The following is an 18,000-nucleotide window of genomic DNA, read 5'->3' as shown; positions in this document are numbered from 1 at the left end:
ATTAGTATTTGCAGAATAGTGTTAATGCCATTGTACCATCATCACAGACATATACTTGCTTTATGTTGTTTGCCTGTCACACCTTGCTTCACAGCTTCTGTTTCTGATGAATGTGGGAAAATGAGTTTAATTTCTCATCTTTTTTAGATTTTAATTTTAGACACCACATCACCAGCTTCAGTTCCACAAAGACTGAAAACCTGTTGATCTTTTCACCAGTTTTCCAGCAGATGTGTAGTGAAGTTAGTGAATTGATTTGATCAAGTTGGGTTGATGCCAGACATCCGCCAGAAAGCTAACTGTGTGGCAAAGTTTAGCCAAAGCTAAACGTACCTAGCCTACCGACTGTTCCCCAGCTTCTTCTTCTTCTTCTTAGGCCTTTGAATTCCTTTCAGAACATAGGCCATTGATGAATCACCTCCACCCATGCCTGTCATGGGACATCTTCGGCAGCTGTTGCTACGTCAGACCCTCCTTCTTGAACTCTAACTCTGTGCTTCTTCTTCAGGTGTTCCTGGGACAACCTCTCCCCCGTTTGCCCTGTGGGTTCCATGTCAGTGCCTGTTTGGTTATTGCTGTGTTGTTCTTCTCAGTGATTGACCAATCCAGATCCACTTTCTCCTTTTCATCTGTACTTCTGTTGGTTCCTGGTTGGTGTGTTCCCACAGAGTGATGTTGTTGATTGTGTCTGGCCAGAAGATCCCAAGGATGCGTCTTAGGCAGTGGTTCATGAATATCTGCAGCTTTCTTATGATGGTAGTGGTGTTCTTTCATGTTTCGCATCATTTCGGATTTGACATTGGAGTTGAAGATTTTGAGCTTGGTCTTGAGAGAGAGGTTTTTTGTTTTCTAGATCTTGGTTAGGATGATAAATGTTGCTTTTCCAGTTCTTGCCTTTACGACTTCCTCTGGCCCTCCGTCCACAACTATCACACTTCCCAGGTATGTAAATATGTTGACCTCTTCGAGAGAGTGGCCCTTGAGTATTATAGAATTCATTCTTTTGTTGTTAGTCTGCATCTTTTTGATTTTTGGCCCACTTATTTTGAGTCCAAGCTCAGCTGCGGTTGTTTCCAGCCGTGTTGTCTTGTCCTGCATCTGTTGGTGTGTATGAGAGCAGTGCAATGTCATCTGCAAAGTCGAGATCGTCAAGGTGTTCTGTCAGACTCCACTGGATGCCATTCTTTTTATTGCTGTTTGTTTGTTTCATGATCCAGTCGATACATAGGAGGAAGAGGAGCGGAGAGAGGAGGCAGCCCTGTCTCACACCAGTGAGACTTCGATCTTGTCATGTGCAGATCTGTGGTGGACCACTTGACATTGCATACCCTGGTATGTGTTCTTGATGATATTAATATATTTCGGAGGGATACCTTGGTGATCATGAGCTTCCATAGCAACACGTGGTCTATGCTGTCAAATGCCTTTTCAAAGTCAATGAACTCTATGACTGCGTCCATCTTTTCTGCTGTTCTTCTTTGGTGGTCAGGAGTTGCCCCTGCTTGTTGCAGATCAGCATGTTTGTCTGCCTAAACTTGTCTGCTAGTTTCTTTGTGATCAGGCAGAGATCCTTAAGGTTGTTCTTGGAGGCTGCGACCTTCGCTTGCTGTGCCAAGTCGTCGATGTAGTTTCTTTTGTCGTGTTTAGCACTTTTTTTCACCTCTTTGTTTGCAACCTCATAATCTCTATGGGCTGCCACCCTCCTCTCTTCTATTCTTTTCAGTGTGTTTCTGTTGACGACCACGGCTTGTGGTTTGTTTTCTTCCTCCCCAACACCTCTGAACATGACTCCTTCCACATGTTTTTCATGCATTTCCAACACTCCTCCATTGGTGTTTTGTGCTCTTCTTTCAGGGCTTGGAACTTGTTCTGTGGTTTGATTAAGTTCAGTTGTTCCTATGTCTTGGAAGAGCAGGATGTTGAATTTGACTGTGTTGTCACATGGGTTGTTGCAGCATTTCCCCTTCAGTTGTATTTTAGCTGTCAGTAGGTGATGGTCTGACCCAGTGTCTGCACCCCTCTTCACTCGTACATCCAGGAGAGAGCGTCGGAACTTCCTGTTTATGCATATGTAGTCGATCTGGTTTCAGACGTCACCAAATATATCTCCATTCTCATTCATTCTGGTCTGGAGTATCTGTTGCAGTTGATTGTAGAAGTAGTGATGATTCTGGAGTTGATTTTCTCCCAACTGGTGAGGGACCTCTGTGCTTCTTTGGTGAGCATAAATGCTACTCCTTCCGTGTGTGGTGCCTTATTATCCAGGTGTCCAGAGTATAATATGGACTCACTGCTTTCCAGTCTGACTTCTCCTGTCTGGTTTCACACAGACCGAGGACTGAGATCTTGTACTTCTTGATCTCTTCAGCAATGACTGACGTTTTCCCTGCTTGGTACATGGTCCTGATGTCAGTACGTTGCCTAGAAGACAGAAGATTCCGTCGCACCCTCTCCCTATGGTTTTCAGTATGCGCATTTGTCACAAGGGGAAAGAGGGGGAGATGAGAAGTGGATGATGATGAATGAAGAAAAGGTTATTATTATTGAAGGGAAAGGGGGGAAGCACAGGTACTGGTGATTTATCGGGGGAGAGCACGCTGACAGCGACCAGAGGAGAGAGAGGACGGCAAACCAACGAGAGCCGGTGTACTAAAAACAAAAGGTTTATTAAAAGAACTTAAAACAGTAAAACTTTAAAAGGTTTTAAAACCAAAAGTTAAAAAGATACAAATAAACATTAAAAAGTGTCCGTTACTAAAATAAAATAAAAAGAGTCCATCATGGCCGCCAAACCAGGGACGAGGCGGCTCAGAGGGGAGATGATCGGAGGCCTTCCACCGCTCCAGGTGCCGCAGGCGCCTCTTCTTCTCTCTTGGCAGTGGGCTGCCCGGCTGACACCTGGAAGATAAAACAACATGGCCAGTACGGGTGTCCACACATCGCACGGGTACCGGTGCCGCCGCACAACCACACACGAGAGCGTTACTGACGGCCCATAGGGCGAAACTTACCCGCCAGGCAGGGCGCACTGCCCTGCCGCTGCGAGAACTTCATGTAGTAACGCTCCGCGGTCTCTTCATCCGTGCGGCCGGCACACCCGCTGCTGGGACACCCGCTGCCTTCGCCCGTTCTCGGCTCGATCACGGCCTCCTCTTCGTTCTCCTCCCCTCACGCCGCCACGACGTCCCTCTGGCGTTCTTCTCACATGGTGACTCTGTGTCCTCTTTCAGTCCCCAGTCAGTCAGTCCATCCATCCATCCATCCATCACGTTCTCCTTCTGTTCCTACATGTTATCGCCAGACCTCTCGCGTCTTTCTCCCATCGTGCCTTTCGTCTTTTCCGGTCGTACCTTTCTTTATATCCCTCCGCCACTCTCCCCCGCTGCCGATTGGTTCAGTGGTAAGGGGAGAGGGCGGAGCCTCCCAGGTGCACAGCGGTGTGTTCACAGGCAGAAGTAAGTAAAAAACCACACGCATGCATTAAAAACATAATAAAATGGTTAAACCAACACAAGTAAAAGCATGCAATGTTAAAATTCAGTAAAACAAACAATTCAAATCATGCTAAAACCCACACTTCTGCCCCGTGACACATTCATAGTCTTTTTGGTATCTCTGACTAAAGAGTCTTCTTCTCCTAGGCTTCTGGGTTTTTAGCTCTTCATCAGTGTCTCTGTAATCATTTTCATCCACGTCATGGGGGATTGGCCCATGCATTTCACCAGAGCCTTGTTGGTCTATATTACCTGATCCACCTCTCACGTAGGGATGGGTTTTGAGAGGCAGCTGTTGTCAGTAAATCATCTTCATGAAACTTATTAGTAGAGCAGCATTAACCACCATCTCAGCTTCTGGGCTATAGAGGAATTTATGCAGTTTAATATGTTTAAATATATTTATTGATTATATTAATTTCAAAATAAGAGTTCATGGAAAGTCACTGAGCATACTAAGATTAATTAGCTACCTTAGTTATGATTGATGAAATAATATGCATACAGTGAAGCCATGAATTGTGTTCATGACTTCATTGTCTTAGTATAAGTAATCCTGCTTAGTCCCTGTTGTAAAGAGTAGTGGAATGTACCAATGGGTATTTTTTCATAAAGGTAAGCAGCCAATTGTGAACAGTTGAAGGGAAAAGACTGCATAACGTTTTATGTGTCCCACATTTTCTTCTTCATTCTCTGGAAATTCTTCCAGTGACTTCCTAGAAAGCACCCTGGGTTAAACAGTTAACATTTGGGACAATACAGGGAATGACATTTGGTACTCATTAAATTATCTTTATCCAGTTTAAATGTTATTTAAAATATAAATATGAGCAAATTTTATTGAAACGTGTATTACAGAGTATGCATTGCATCTAGTGCATCTGGACTTAATATTTAAATTTTTTTCTAGAGTATAAATCTACTTCTTAAAGCTATTTGTCCTGGAACTGCAGCCACCGACTGCAAACAAGAATGAAGACAGTGATTAATGCTATGACTGAGGTGGAAAATACGGGGTCTATGGCAGTCTGATGTGGTTTTTGGAGTCTCACTTCCTGATCACATGAGTTGCTGAAAAAAAGAGACAGCGCTGGGTCTGTAGCCTCGATTCAGCCAACTGAAATTGGAGAAAACACACTCTGGTCCGTGCTCTCGCTATTAGTCATCACATTATTTGGCAGGCTGATATCCTCTCAGCGGGGCTCAGGTCACGGCTACGCTTTCTCAAGAACTTTCCAGAGGAACACACTCAAGACAACTTTCTACAAACAGTGACCTTTCCAACACAATCATTTTACCACGCTTTTCATCAGGTTGCAGGTTTTCAAGGACACCACACAGAGCAGGAGGGATCATGTTAAATGGTAAATGTTTTTGTAATTATAAATCGCTTGTATATAGTACGTATTGGGGCTCAAAACATTTACAGTCTCAATGGCATACATTTGTTCACAAGGTGTGATGTCCATGAACCGGGTATCAAACCTGCTCTACCTACTGAGCCACAGGTAGCCCAATCAAGCGTATCATGTGTGCTATAATCTTTGTGTCTCAAATTTTTTAAAGCGAAAAATAATAAATATCTTCACTTTCGCTGCTTTCTTTGTTGAATCACAGTCAAACAGCCTTAGTGTGGTAATATTTTGTTCATCAGACGGAGCTGGAATACCGCCTGCTCTTTTTGCATACAGCAGAGGGCTTATCTGCATTTGTACAAACTAATCCCTCTCATCTTTTGCTTCTCAAAACTTTCTTCCACTGAGCACATTTCTTTAAATGGCAGAGCTCATTTAAGTGTTCCACAATAACAAAGATTCGAGTCCCACCCACAGTGTGTTTGTAATGTAAAAAGTGTCCAGTAAAGCTTCTCAGCTGCGGCTGCTCTGAGTCATCCCCTGTCCCCCCTCTAGTCCCCCAAGTGTGACATTTATTATCTTACGTGCATTATTTCAAATATATTGTATTCTTTGTTGCATAAATGCAGAGATTATTTATTTATTCGTGGGTTTTGCGGCATCGAACTGCCCGACTCACACAGCGCATCTTGCAGCAGATAATTACGTACCAGGAAAGTAATGGTCTGTATACAAGCTGAATCACTCCTGTGTTCCATAACTCATACAATGCAGCAGCAGAACATTTTATTCAGGTCAGGATCACAGTGACACCAGAGCAAGCAATGAGCAAGCCTTAATGCAAAAGCATTTTAAGATATGAAAGAGCTACTTGATACTCCAATGATTTAGATTTTCACTGCCACAGAGATGGAGATGGATATTTTTAACAAGAAAGGTCAAATTTGACATTTTAGTTGTTTAGTTCCAGTCTCCCACTGGAAAAACAGTGGAATGCACACAGAGAAGCCACATTTTCTACTTGGTATCTCTGTAAACTTCTCTCAGCAGCAACTTTGCTAGCCTGAAAGTTTAGACCATCTTCCAAAAGTTGGTCTGGGGTCACTCGGTTGGGAACTGATTCTGCTCCAGCAAAGATCTGCAGGGCCAATCAAATCGTTTGGGCAGAGCTTTATGCAGAAAGCTTAAGAAAGAATAAGAGTCACCTGAGCACTATGAAGCTGAATTTGTTTACACAAAAGTGGCTCTGATTGGTTGTAAGACTATCCATATGCATGCAGAGTTTTTGTTATTATTATAGTTGAAAAGCAAAAGTTGGAACATGCCCCGTAATGAAATGGTGTGTTGCTAAATTATGCAACGTTTTGTACTTTTTTCTTCTGTCATACCACTGATGCCTCACTTCAGGGTACAGCAACTTCAAATCAGATTTTTGTTTCTAATTTTTCATACATTTGTGCTCTTCAGGTGCAAGCCAAAATAACCCCAATGACATCAACATTGCCACACTTGAAGTACACCCACAGAGGACCGAACTGGAAAATGTTTTTACAGGCTTAGCTGATCTCTCTGTCACAGTTTGACTGAACCTCATCTGTAAAACTGATGAAGTGCATCTTCGCATGCCAATTTTGGAGAGATAAGAAACCAATTTCAATTGTAAATTATCGTCCCCTCTTTAACACGCTACTCACACGAAGATGGGATTATTAAAGAAAGGTTCGATGCAAGTAGTCCCATACTCCTCATTAACGTTGAACGTTCCATTGCAAAATAAAAAGAGGCATTACCCTGATGAAACCTCATACTCTAAAAGCAGTCATTACTGACCAATGGAATAACCCCAGTGTGACTGCGGAGTTAAGAGCCAGAAAACTACAAGAGCTGAGCCACAGCTGCGGTGGAATCTGGGTCAGAGCTAGTTAACAGATCTGTCTTTGAGCCGTGCTCCTAACAGTACAAAGCAAAATCTACAGCGTGGCAGTCTGGAACCCTGTCGCAGCAGTGTTGGAAAACTGAATGGTGCTCCAAAAAGGGGAGCATAAACAGGACCTGCCAGCTCGACAGTGAGATCAAAGTACTGTCACATGTGATCAGAGGGCCGTTACTTTCAGAGGGTCACTCTGCGCAGGAGGAGACTTTTATGTTTGCCTTTTTTTGTTTCTCACTGCATAAACACTGGAGGCAGTATTTCCATTTTAACATCCACAAACTAAACATTAAAAAGATAAAAAGAACAGCGTGTTATATCTTATTTTATGTGCTATTTCAGAGATAAACTGTTCCAGGTTTTTTATGTCTTCGAAATGATCGGAAACATGAGGCAGGCAACATTTAAAAAACAAAAAGACAAAAAACACACACCGTTTCGTCTCTGTGGGTTCCAGAGAGAGAAGTTGGTTTCAGCCTGAAGCCACTAAGTTTAAGCAACTGTACTTAAAATGAATATGGAGGTCCTGGATTAATGAATGAGAGCCCAGAGAGCCGAGAAACACTGGGCAGATTAGACCCATGTGCTGAGTCGAGGCACAGGCGCAGAAAGCAGCACTTGATGATGACAAGATAGCAGCTGAGTGCAGTGCAGGGAGCGCAGTCACATTTTGCACCAAAAATGTAGTGAAACAAAAATATACACAGATCAGCCGCAAAAAAAAAAAAAAAAAAAACACTGACAGGAGAAGTAAATAACGTTGACCATCTTGTGACATCAATGTTCTGCTGGGAAACTTTTGGACCTGGCATTAGTGTGGATGTTACTTAGACATGTACCACCCACGGAGACCAGACCAGACACCCCCACCCCATAGCAATGACACTCCTTGATGGAAGCAGCCATCCCCAGCAGGATGCAGCCCAAAAAACATGAAAAACAGCACAGTGTTGACTCCAAATTCACTAGATCCCAAACTGATCAAGTATCTGTGGGATGCACTGTAACAAGCCTGGTCCACAGAGGCCCCTCCCCTCAACCCATAGGACCCAAAGGCCCCCACTAACAACATTCTCTGATCAGTGTTGTGTTTTGTAGGCACAAGGGAGAGCTACACAATATTAGGAAGGTGGTCATAATGTTATGTCTGATCAGTGTATATATTTGTTTTGAGGTATTTTTAGAAACTCCTGAATGATTATAGAAATATTCTAGGAACACTATAGTCAGCAGTGTCTCTCCATTCTTATTCTGCCTCGAGTACAAAGCAAATGCATAAGAACACCTGCAAGAGGGGCAGGGAAGAAGGTAGGGGGTTAACCGCAAAATCACATGGCGACCCTAGTAAATATTAATCCTGTGTGAATAGCGCTTTAGTCACACTATATTGTCACTTTTCGTCTTGCCCAGCCTGAATCCATGATATTTGCTACCTGTGCAACTTATGTGTTTATCCACTACTAGACACAAAGTCGCTTTCACAGGAAGTCCAGCAGCAGAACATCCCTCCCACAGCAATGACATTGATGCATGTTGTATCCAGGGGATACAACATGCAATGTTGTATCCCCTGGAGACGTTAATGCTTTCAAGAGTGAAAAGATCTAAGGAAGAGATGTGTGGTGCCACAGTAAACATCACATTGGTACAATGTTATACGACCACTCTTGTTCCTGAGAATGCAGCATGGGACTATGCAGCAGAAGGTAATATATTAGCTCATCCAGTTGCCATGGTGGCAGGTTTATGAATGTTGCAGAACACGATATTTTGCAAGTAGTCCGGAGTTTTAGTTCATCTTGTCATGAATTTTTGGTGTAAATTATATAAACGTCCTCCTTTTAAAAATATTTCCTCCAGCACCTCCCAACGTTCTTGGAACTCCCCCGCTGAAAGAGGCAAAAAAACAAACAAAAAAAACAGACACAAGCCAACAGTATCCAGCAAAGATAACCTTATTTAATAGAATTCTTTAAGGGATTCATACAGTAAAGATAGAGCAGCATTCAAAAACCTTTCTACCTTGCTGGCTAAAAAAAATCTTATCATGAGACTTGGAGGCACTTTGACTGTTGTGTCCATGATTGTGTAAAAATGACATCAATCTGCTCTTACCTCAAAACAGTTCCAGATATAGTACACTCACAGATTTTATTAGCATGAAAGGTTATTCAAAAACTTGACACAAACTAAATTAGTATCACAAAGCAGAGGGCCTGTCTTTATTCTAGCACACTGATAGTCTCATCAACAGAGGGCCTGCAGGCAGGGACTTAATGAAAGAATGAATTATGTGTCCATCTATTTTATTCCCCAGGTATAACGGCAGAGCTGCTGACTAATCCCCTGGCTGGTTAGTGAGGTCACTGGAAGGAAAAGTTGCTCAGTCTGCTAGTAAATTATTTTTACAGACGTTTAGTTTTTTTCTGAAACCAGTCTTGTTGTTTAGTTCTTCGTGATTTTACTCTATTCAGTGTTCTGAGGTGTAGTTAGTTGAGTGAGATTCCCCGTCCCGTCTACAGCTTGGCTTTGCCCGGTTGCAGCTGCAGGCTTTGAAGCTTCATGGCCAGTCCCATGTTCCCTGTGATCTTCAGCTTGCCCTGGAAAAATGCCTGAAAGAGTAAAGGGGAGGGAAGTCATCCAGAGAGTTTTATAATATGAAACACGGTTCATTCTTAGCTGGTTTAGAGAACTAACATGCTGCTGGTTTTAAGAGTCACCATGAGAGATTAACTCAACCAAGGGAAAAGTGGGGCACCGGCAACAACGGCTTATGAAATGCCAGGAAACTGCATGTCACAGTTGTCAGTGAGGGGAGAAATGAATGCTGGTAGCTGATCCTTTTTTCCTTTTAACTAAATATTGTCTAGATTTCTAAATGAGAGGAATGACAAAGCAGGAAAAAGCAGCAACCTGACACAAACACGGGACAATGGCAGCTGTCTGTGAAGGTTCTCAGTCATCCAGGTCATGGTATTTCCAAAAACAAACAACAACACTGAAATAAGGGCAACTGGACTTAATCAGAAACTAAGCAACACCCATCAGAAATCCAAACCCCAGCAATCTTTTAAAACTGCTTCTTGGATTTGTGGTAAAATATGTTCAGGAAACAATGGCAGCTTTTCTGGCAGTTTCTAGCACAAGTAATCTGTGCACTATGGTGGAGGGATGTAATTGATACGTCCCTCTTTCAGTACAAAGGGCTGTGTGGCACGATTCAGTTCTTTTGCACGTGAATTTCTGCACAAAGCATTACAAATGTGAAGAAGCCGAGAAGTTAAGCGTGCAAGTTCTGCACCAAAGAGAAATGAATATCTGTTTAAGTGTTGTAAAAGGTCAAAAATACATCCAAACTTAAGGCTTGCTATTTCCTGCCGTTGCATCAATGTATCTAGGATGTATTTTGAGGGATTTCACCATAAAGTTCTGCTCATTAAACACCCTAGCAGTATTTCTAAGATACCATCCTTTAAAGAAACATAAAATTTAACTTCATGGTTCTCACATGACGCTTATGTCTACGTTACTCTTCTGTTCATCCTCACACGAAGGCTGCCCAAATGTTTTGACTTGCCTGGAAGACCTTTGATCATAATTCCCAACGGAGCGACTCCAGACCTACTTTTGTTGGCAGGGAGGTTCATTTAGTCACTTAGCCTCCAGACTACTGAGATGGTTCTCGTTTAAAAAAATGTCATACCCTTAGGTCTTCATTTTGTGTGTTGCCATATTTTGTGTCACCAACAGCTTGCAGTATTTGGTGATAACTGCGCATGGGGACTATTTTTCCCATCAGCTGGTAACGCTGCCATTTGTTCTTCTTGGCAAAAAGCCTCCGGATTAACATGGCTCAATAGTTTTGAGGTCAGGAGACTGTTTGTCAGTGTAGAAGCTTCATTTTTTCAGCTGTAGCCAAAGTCCAAAGTCCTTCCCATGAAGCACTTGGACTTTGGCTACAGCATGATGATTCTGGCAGGCATGGCATGAATCTTTATTAGGTTTAGTTGGCCGAGTCTTGGAATAAACAGAACCACTAATTGTCACCTCTCTTTTCAGAGTTTGAACACTACTTTTCATTTTCAAGCATTTTCAAATGTTGGGATTACCTTTTTGTATGTTCCTTTCTCCATTGCTCAGTACCCAGAAAGGACAGAGCTAAGGGACTCAAGGACTATTTGGACAAAACTAAAATCAAATAAGTCTTGACAGCCATTTAAACATCTGTGTGTCTGTGTGTACTGTATATCTTATCAATCTTATTCAAACATTCAAGGATATGTAAACTTCTGAACAGGATTTCTTGGGTTATTTTCCGTTATTATGGTTCTATGGTATTATGGTTATAACGGCACACATTCTTATGCGATAATGATAGGCGTTTTCAGAAGAAGGGTTTGATTGTGGATACACACTAGGGATATCCCAATTGGAGTCGATCCAGGCATTTTTTGAAATGACTCAGTCAGGCTTCAGCCAAGCCCGATGTTTTGTAGTCATTTGTTTTGGGTCTGCCGTAAACCAGAACCACTTCCCTGTCACGTCAAAGCCGGCTGGCGGCTGGTAGCGTCAAAGCTGCAAAAAATTGAAGAAGCAAAAGCATATCTGCTCTGTGGAAGGAATTTACGTTGGAAAATGATGTTTCGCAAGATGGCAGTAGGAGGTCGTCATATGATACTACATGATTCAACGCCTACAGAAAAATAAATAAATAAAAATTGAATACATGGAGTACTCTCAGGCAGAGGTTGCACCGAAACAAACAAACACAGAACATTTTGTTTTAACGAAAAGTTTTCTGGAGACAGGAAACTTTGCTTATTTAAGATCGGGTCGGGGCTCGGACTGGCCAGTAATTGGGGGACCAAAGCTTGATCTAATACACACCTAATACTAAGAAAGCCCAAAGAATAGGGAATTTTTCTGTTTCTAAAGACAGTCCAGCGTTTCATCTTGATGTCACTCAAACACCAACACAATGGCCTGTAAATGTTTTTAAACTAGTATCAGCGTTCAATGTCTGGGTCTCAGCAGACTTTTTGCTTTTCCATTTGAATCTGACGTCACAACTACCAAAGTAGAGACTAGCTTTTACAAAAAGACATTTTTAAAAGAGAGTTCCATTTTTTCAGGGACGATATAACTCCAGTATTTGGCTGCGTAGCTCAATGACAATCCACTGACAGAATTAATCGTATCTTCCAAGCATCTGTCAAAGCAACTACCCTCGTTTGATGTTTGTTTTCGGGAGTTCTCTGTTCTCAAAATGATTTTTAGCAGGTGAAATGCTGCTCAGCAGGGTTTAAATCGAACTTGGCCCGTCACAGCTGGCCAAGGCTTCATATGCTCAGGCAGTGTGTCTGGGGTCATTGTCTTGCTGTGTGATGAAGGGGCGGCCACTGAGAGTGGATGAAATGCTTTGCACAACACCAGATAAAATACGTGTCCACAGATGCCTTCTTCTGTTGTAGAATCAATACAGACAACTGAGCTGGTTGCAGAGGCAGCTACACAAGCCCAAGGCGTGAAATGACCTAATACATGTTTCACTGATTCGCTGGAATCATTTGGATCAAGGACTGTTTCCTGTTTTTCTCTACTTTTTTTGGTTTTCCATAACTTCAGAGTCACCGCTGGGTACATTTCTACACAGCAGAAAAACAAAACAATAAAAAAAATTTTTTTTTTTTTAGTGTCATAGAACAGCGGGAACCTGACATTTTCTCCAAACAGCTGATTTGATAGAAACAGGACGGATCAGCTCCAGTTGTAGTTTCTCTTAATACTCACAGTTTGTGGATTCATCTTGCCCGTCATCAAGGCCAACAAGTCTGTGTCCGACATGGAAATGGTGCAATCAGCTTTCTTAGCTGTGGGGCCGAAACACAGGTACCAAGCTTAATTCAAAGAAAGGAATATCGCTCCCCAGATACCGAAGACTAATGAGGCAAATATAGTTAGTGAAAGTCAAATTTATGCAGAGATAAAGGCCCTTGGTTGTTCTCACCTGTGTCGTTGTGAACACAGCCTTTCCCATTCTTTACGTCCACAAACCAAGTAGCTTCCTGTCCATTCGGGCCATCCTTTACTTTGAAGGCAAACACTCCTCCAATCTTTTTTACAAACTGCTCCCCTTCCTGCACAAAGAAATATTACACACAGTAAATCAAAAGTATTTGAATAAGTTTTCATGTATTTTGTGCAGTAACTCAAATTTCTCTTAAAGTTGACAGTGACAAGCGTTTATTTATTCATGCCGCCACACATGCACTGGTTTGGAGTGTCACCCTAAATCTACTGACAGCTGGGACTGAAACAGACACAGAAAAATCCACTTCTCTCTCAACAGTGAACTAATGAAATACAAAAGTGGGACAACAGATTCTCTCTGATAAGATAAACATAAGCTCCACGGGCAAAATTTTAAGTCTGTTTGTCTGATCAGTTTTCTGAGATATTACACTAAACCATGCCACTGAGTTGCCATGCTGCCCCCATGTTACCATTTGCTCATTGGTGAATCTGGTATGATTGGGTTCATACAAAGGTAACTGCTTAATCAGGAGTTTGGGGGAAACCAATTTATCTGATTGAGTCAACATGAGCTTAAAATTATGTGTGCGCATTGAAATGAGTGGAAACTTATCCAGATGTTCCCCTGTGAGGCCAAAACCCTGTGCAGCTAAGCAGTGTGTATGACTGGATGGACTGATATATAAAAGAAGATTATATGAAACAGTCGCAGAAAATACATCACACAAGAAAGTGACAATACAAAGGTATAGGTGTGTTAACAACGATCTCTCCTGCTGTGGGTCATGTAATCACCTCCTGAAGCTTCTTGTTGATTTCCTGGAACACTGCATGAGCCTTGAACCCCTCCAGTCCACCGCTAGCACTGGTGTCAATGGCTTGAATTCTGGACATGATGAAGGCAAATGCATGAGAATGAGAAAGTAAGGTTAGCAATTAAAGAAAGTGTTGAAAGACAGCAAGTACAAAACAATCACTGATGAAATTATTCTTGTGTATCTCTAGCCACAAGGCCTGATGAGATACACAAAGTCAACTCAATCATCACTACCACAAATAGGTTAAGTGCCTTCACAAAGTGGCCACCAGGTTTGGCATATTCACTGCATCATCACAGTCATTTCTCACTAATCCAAGGGTCTTTCAAAGTAAGGAACACTACTAATGTCCATATAGGCATGTCTCGCATTTTGGCAACACCCTCAGACAGTTATTTTTGGTAAACGAGACCAGGTGCGGCTATCAATTGTGGAAGTACAGACTCTGGAAGACAGTCATTCAGTAATTTGGAATGGCAGCATACTTGATGACGACTGCGAAATGCATTCTGTCAAACCTGGCCGTCCCATGTCCATGCAAGTTACCTTCGATTTCATCTTCAATAAAATGAGCGAGGCAAGAACACATCCGTGTATCTGGACCGACCATGCCTGGTCAGATATGTACTTTGAATATGAACAGTACTTGGGCTTTTCATAAGAACACAACTAGACAAGAACACATGTTGGAAATGCCCCAGGTCCCTGTGAAAATGAACAGGGAGGAAGTTGTACTCTCAGCGTTCACTGGGACAGAAAAAAATGTATAGATTCACTCGTCAAATCTGCAAAGTTTCAGGAGACCAACTTTCTTTTTTTGACTCAATCCATAGTGCCATGATTTGACCAGCATCCCATACAACCTGAGCACTTGAACAAAATGACCAGTTTTGTTTAAAACTGATGTTAAGGATACACGGAGCCAAGAAAAACTCTACTTCTGCTACTATACAGTGTAGTTAACGTTAACGTCTGTGTCAGTGCAACAACGAAATTATCTTGATGTTTCCCCATGGAAATTATGAAATTTACGCACAGGTTATGGGATTATCCTGCATGTTATCAACTTTCACTATTAAAATATCAGTAGCATTTTGTAGCTAATAATTAATATGTAGTTCTTGAGCTTCTGCATTGAATTGCTAGACAAACCTGTATAACCAGGAAATTGTTTGCACGGCTCTGTCAAATTCATTTCAGAGCAGCAAAGAAACTGTTGAGGACGGCGGAGACATTTCAGGAGTCACAGTTCGACAGCCCCTAGCTATGTGCTACTGAGGGGATTAGCACGCTAACCGGAGCTTGAAAAAAACCATTTGCCAACTTTATATTACAGTAGTTGATCAAGCCAGATGTCAAATGTACCTTGTACTTCGCTTGCTGCTAGCCAACAACACTTTCTTTCCCAGATCTCCAGACTCAATGTGTCAACCTCGAAACTGTCTCGTTACTAAAAGTCAGGCTGAGAATTTTCACCAGCAATGGTGTATGATTTAGTTTAACTAATTCAGGTTAACATAGTGACGAAACTACTCTGTTTATTCTAATCCAGCCATTATGCTTCTCTGAAAGCAGACATAGTTATGCTTCATTAATCCTGGATGAACTTAGCATGCGCTTACACTTGAAATAAAATGAGTAAAGGTGAAAGTGTGATCAGCGTTTATGTGTTTGGTTTGGTGTCGAGCACATGCCTGCGCTGTTCGTGTACAAACCCCCTCAGCATACACTGTTCTACTTTGGGCTACAGAGGTTTATACTGTTTCTATAATTTTATAATTGATTAATTAGATATTAACATTCAGGGCTGAGCTTAAATTAAAAAATAAAAAATAAGTTTTCTTTCTAACAAAAAACAGAGATTTCTAATATGTGAAGGAGATCCAAAACATGACAGATACTGATACAAATACCACAAATCTCTGGTTCTGATGACAGAAAGTAAAATTGTTTTTAAACTGAAATATTTCTTATGGAATTAATATCCAATCGAACTGAATCAGGACCTTGTGAATCGGAATCAAATTGATTCAGGAAATCAGGAGTGACACCCAGCCCTACTAACTATGAATGTGCCAAGACCACGAGCAATATTGGTGCTGGTGAAGTCTCCCAGACTGTGAGAGATAATAGTAAGACCCCTATGAAAAAATTGAAATAGAACCCATATTTTTACAAAGGGAGGTGTGCAATTATTATTTCATGTTCAAGGTCCCATTTTCATGTCAAAATTAAAGCAAAGTTTTAAAACTTTTGTTGGTCTTTATATTTTCATCAAGGGATCATATGGTGTTCTCTCAAAGATCATCCAGTTCTAGTTTAAAAACTTGATTACATGGACATTATCATTTGTTTGATAACGAGCCCTTTGTGTATGAAATGATTCCACGTCTGGGAATCAACCTGATCTGGATCCACCTGACTGTCAAGAAGGCTTCTTGCACTTTTTCCAAGTTGCCAGGTTGCAACCAAGCGGTCACTGACTCGTGTCAAATTGTCAACATATGAACCATGTCATGCACCTGTGGCCTAGATGAAGAGAAGCAGGACGTCCACGTTGTGTTGTTGAGGATGGCGGTGACATTTCAAAAGTCACATCACAGTTCAACAGCCCCAAGCTAAGTGCTATCGAGGGGGGATTACCACGCTAACCTTGCGCTAAACTTGCACAAACGCAAGCCGCTAGCGTTGTTTGACATTTAACCCATTTGTCAGCTAACTCTGTATAATCTTAACATTGACAAACAAAGCATTATTATTCGATTTATCGAAAACGTGCCGCAGGTATACCGTATACGATTTAGTATTCTTACCTCCGTGTCTGTATTTCAGGCATTTTTCTATGACGGTAGTTGATCAAGCCAGATGTCAAATGTTTCGCGGACCCACTGGTGTACCTTGTACTTCGTTTGCTGTTAGCTAACAACACTTCCTTGTTTCTTCCTATTTCCTGGATCCCCAGACTCGATGTGTCGATCCCAGATAGCTCCTCGTCACATACAGTCCACAGATAGCCTAGAGAGGAATAGCGAACGGCCTCACATTAGTGTCAACACATTGTGTCAACTTTTGAAAATAGTCTTCATTTGAATGTGCATTACAAAAGTAAATTGCAATTCTCAGTGTAAAATACTAGTGTAAATGAACTTGGTTGCTCCATGTTATAGCCCATTCACATCAATCATATTATCCAAGCAAAACATTTTATTCTACATATTATGCTGCTGAGTCGTGGATCTACATTTCCAGCCCGTTGTTTGTCCTTCTCTCCATCTTCATCTCCATTTCCCTATCTCCCCTCCTCCCCAATCGTCTTGTGAGTGTCTCTGGCCTGGAGCTGTGTGCTTCTGACCTGTGAAGCTCCTTACTGCTCATATGAGGTCCTGGTCTCATAACCTGCCCAGTCTCCATGGCCCGTAGTTATCCAGTCCAACCGGAATGCATCATTCTTCAACCAGCCTATGACACCTCTTATTATCGCAGCTAAGGCTCTGAGAATTCTTGAACACAAAAGAGGACCAAAGAGTGCTGACTGTAATGAGCCTTCCATCTCAGCCACCTGACCTCAACATGTCTGGACATTATGGAGGACTGAGAAACACAAACATTACATATAGGATAAATCTGAAACAAATCTGAAGTCACTGCAACATCCTCACATCTTCCAGGGATGACATGGGTCATCATGCAACCTGAATGCTTGTATTAAAAAAACAAAAGGAGGGTAGAGAGAAGCATCTTCTGAGTCTCTGAAATCCATGGTTATTTTCCAGCGATGCAACCTGTCACACAAATTGTTAAGCTGACATATATATATTGTATATATATTGTAATGAAAATATTTCAAAAATATCTATTACCTGCAGTAACTGAAGGTTTGCATGAAACCTTGTCTTCCATTCTATGTATTCTGCAGAAGCAGACCAAAGCACCTCCAAACAGGTTACATTTAACTGAAACATCATCATGTACTTAAAGTGAGATATGTACTGTGACACAGACGAAGATAAGCACAGATACAATGTGTACCTAACAATTTGTAGAATGTCATCCACTGCTACTTTCTACGGTTGTATAGTCACTTGGAGACACAAGTCTAAGATTACTAAGGTGGCTGCATAGACTAATGGATCGTTAACAGTCAAACAGCAACATTTGATGGCCATTAATGGAATAGAGAACATGGTTGGCTGTATAATGTAGGCTCTGGAATGGGGACAGGTCAGCACATTACACTGTATTAAATGTACACAAAACAAGTGGAAGAAAACATCTCATCAGTGTAATGGAAATGGTGAACTATCACTGCTTTTGTAGATCAGAGCAGAGCAGATCAGAGAGCCTGGGTGGGTGTGTGGGCTTCAGATAGT

General features: G+C 41.8%; 1 protein-coding gene across 1 annotated transcript; it reads right to left on the bottom strand.

The window, feature by feature from the left end:
* Positions 1-8,698: 8,698 nt before the first annotated feature.
* scp2b (sterol carrier protein 2b) lies at positions 8,699-16,653 on the bottom strand. The gene is made up of 5 exons (XM_084548452.1): positions 16,444-16,653; positions 13,608-13,698; positions 12,787-12,916; positions 12,570-12,649; positions 8,699-9,391 (listed from the first exon to the last, which is right to left on the bottom strand). Exons 1-5 carry the CDS (start codon positions 16,464-16,466, stop codon positions 9,296-9,298), a joined length of 420 nt encoding a protein of 139 aa, XP_084404578.1. The 5' UTR covers positions 16,467-16,653; the 3' UTR covers positions 8,699-9,295.
* Between the last annotated feature and the right edge of the window lie 1,347 nt (positions 16,654-18,000).

The sequence above is a fragment of the Chelon labrosus genome, assembly GCF_963514085.1.
Source record: "Chelon labrosus genome assembly, chromosome: 7".
NCBI lineage: Eukaryota > Metazoa > Chordata > Actinopteri > Mugiliformes > Mugilidae > Chelon > Chelon labrosus.
Note: the sequence above shows the minus strand (reverse complement) of the source record. Positions and strands in the feature narration are given on the sequence as shown.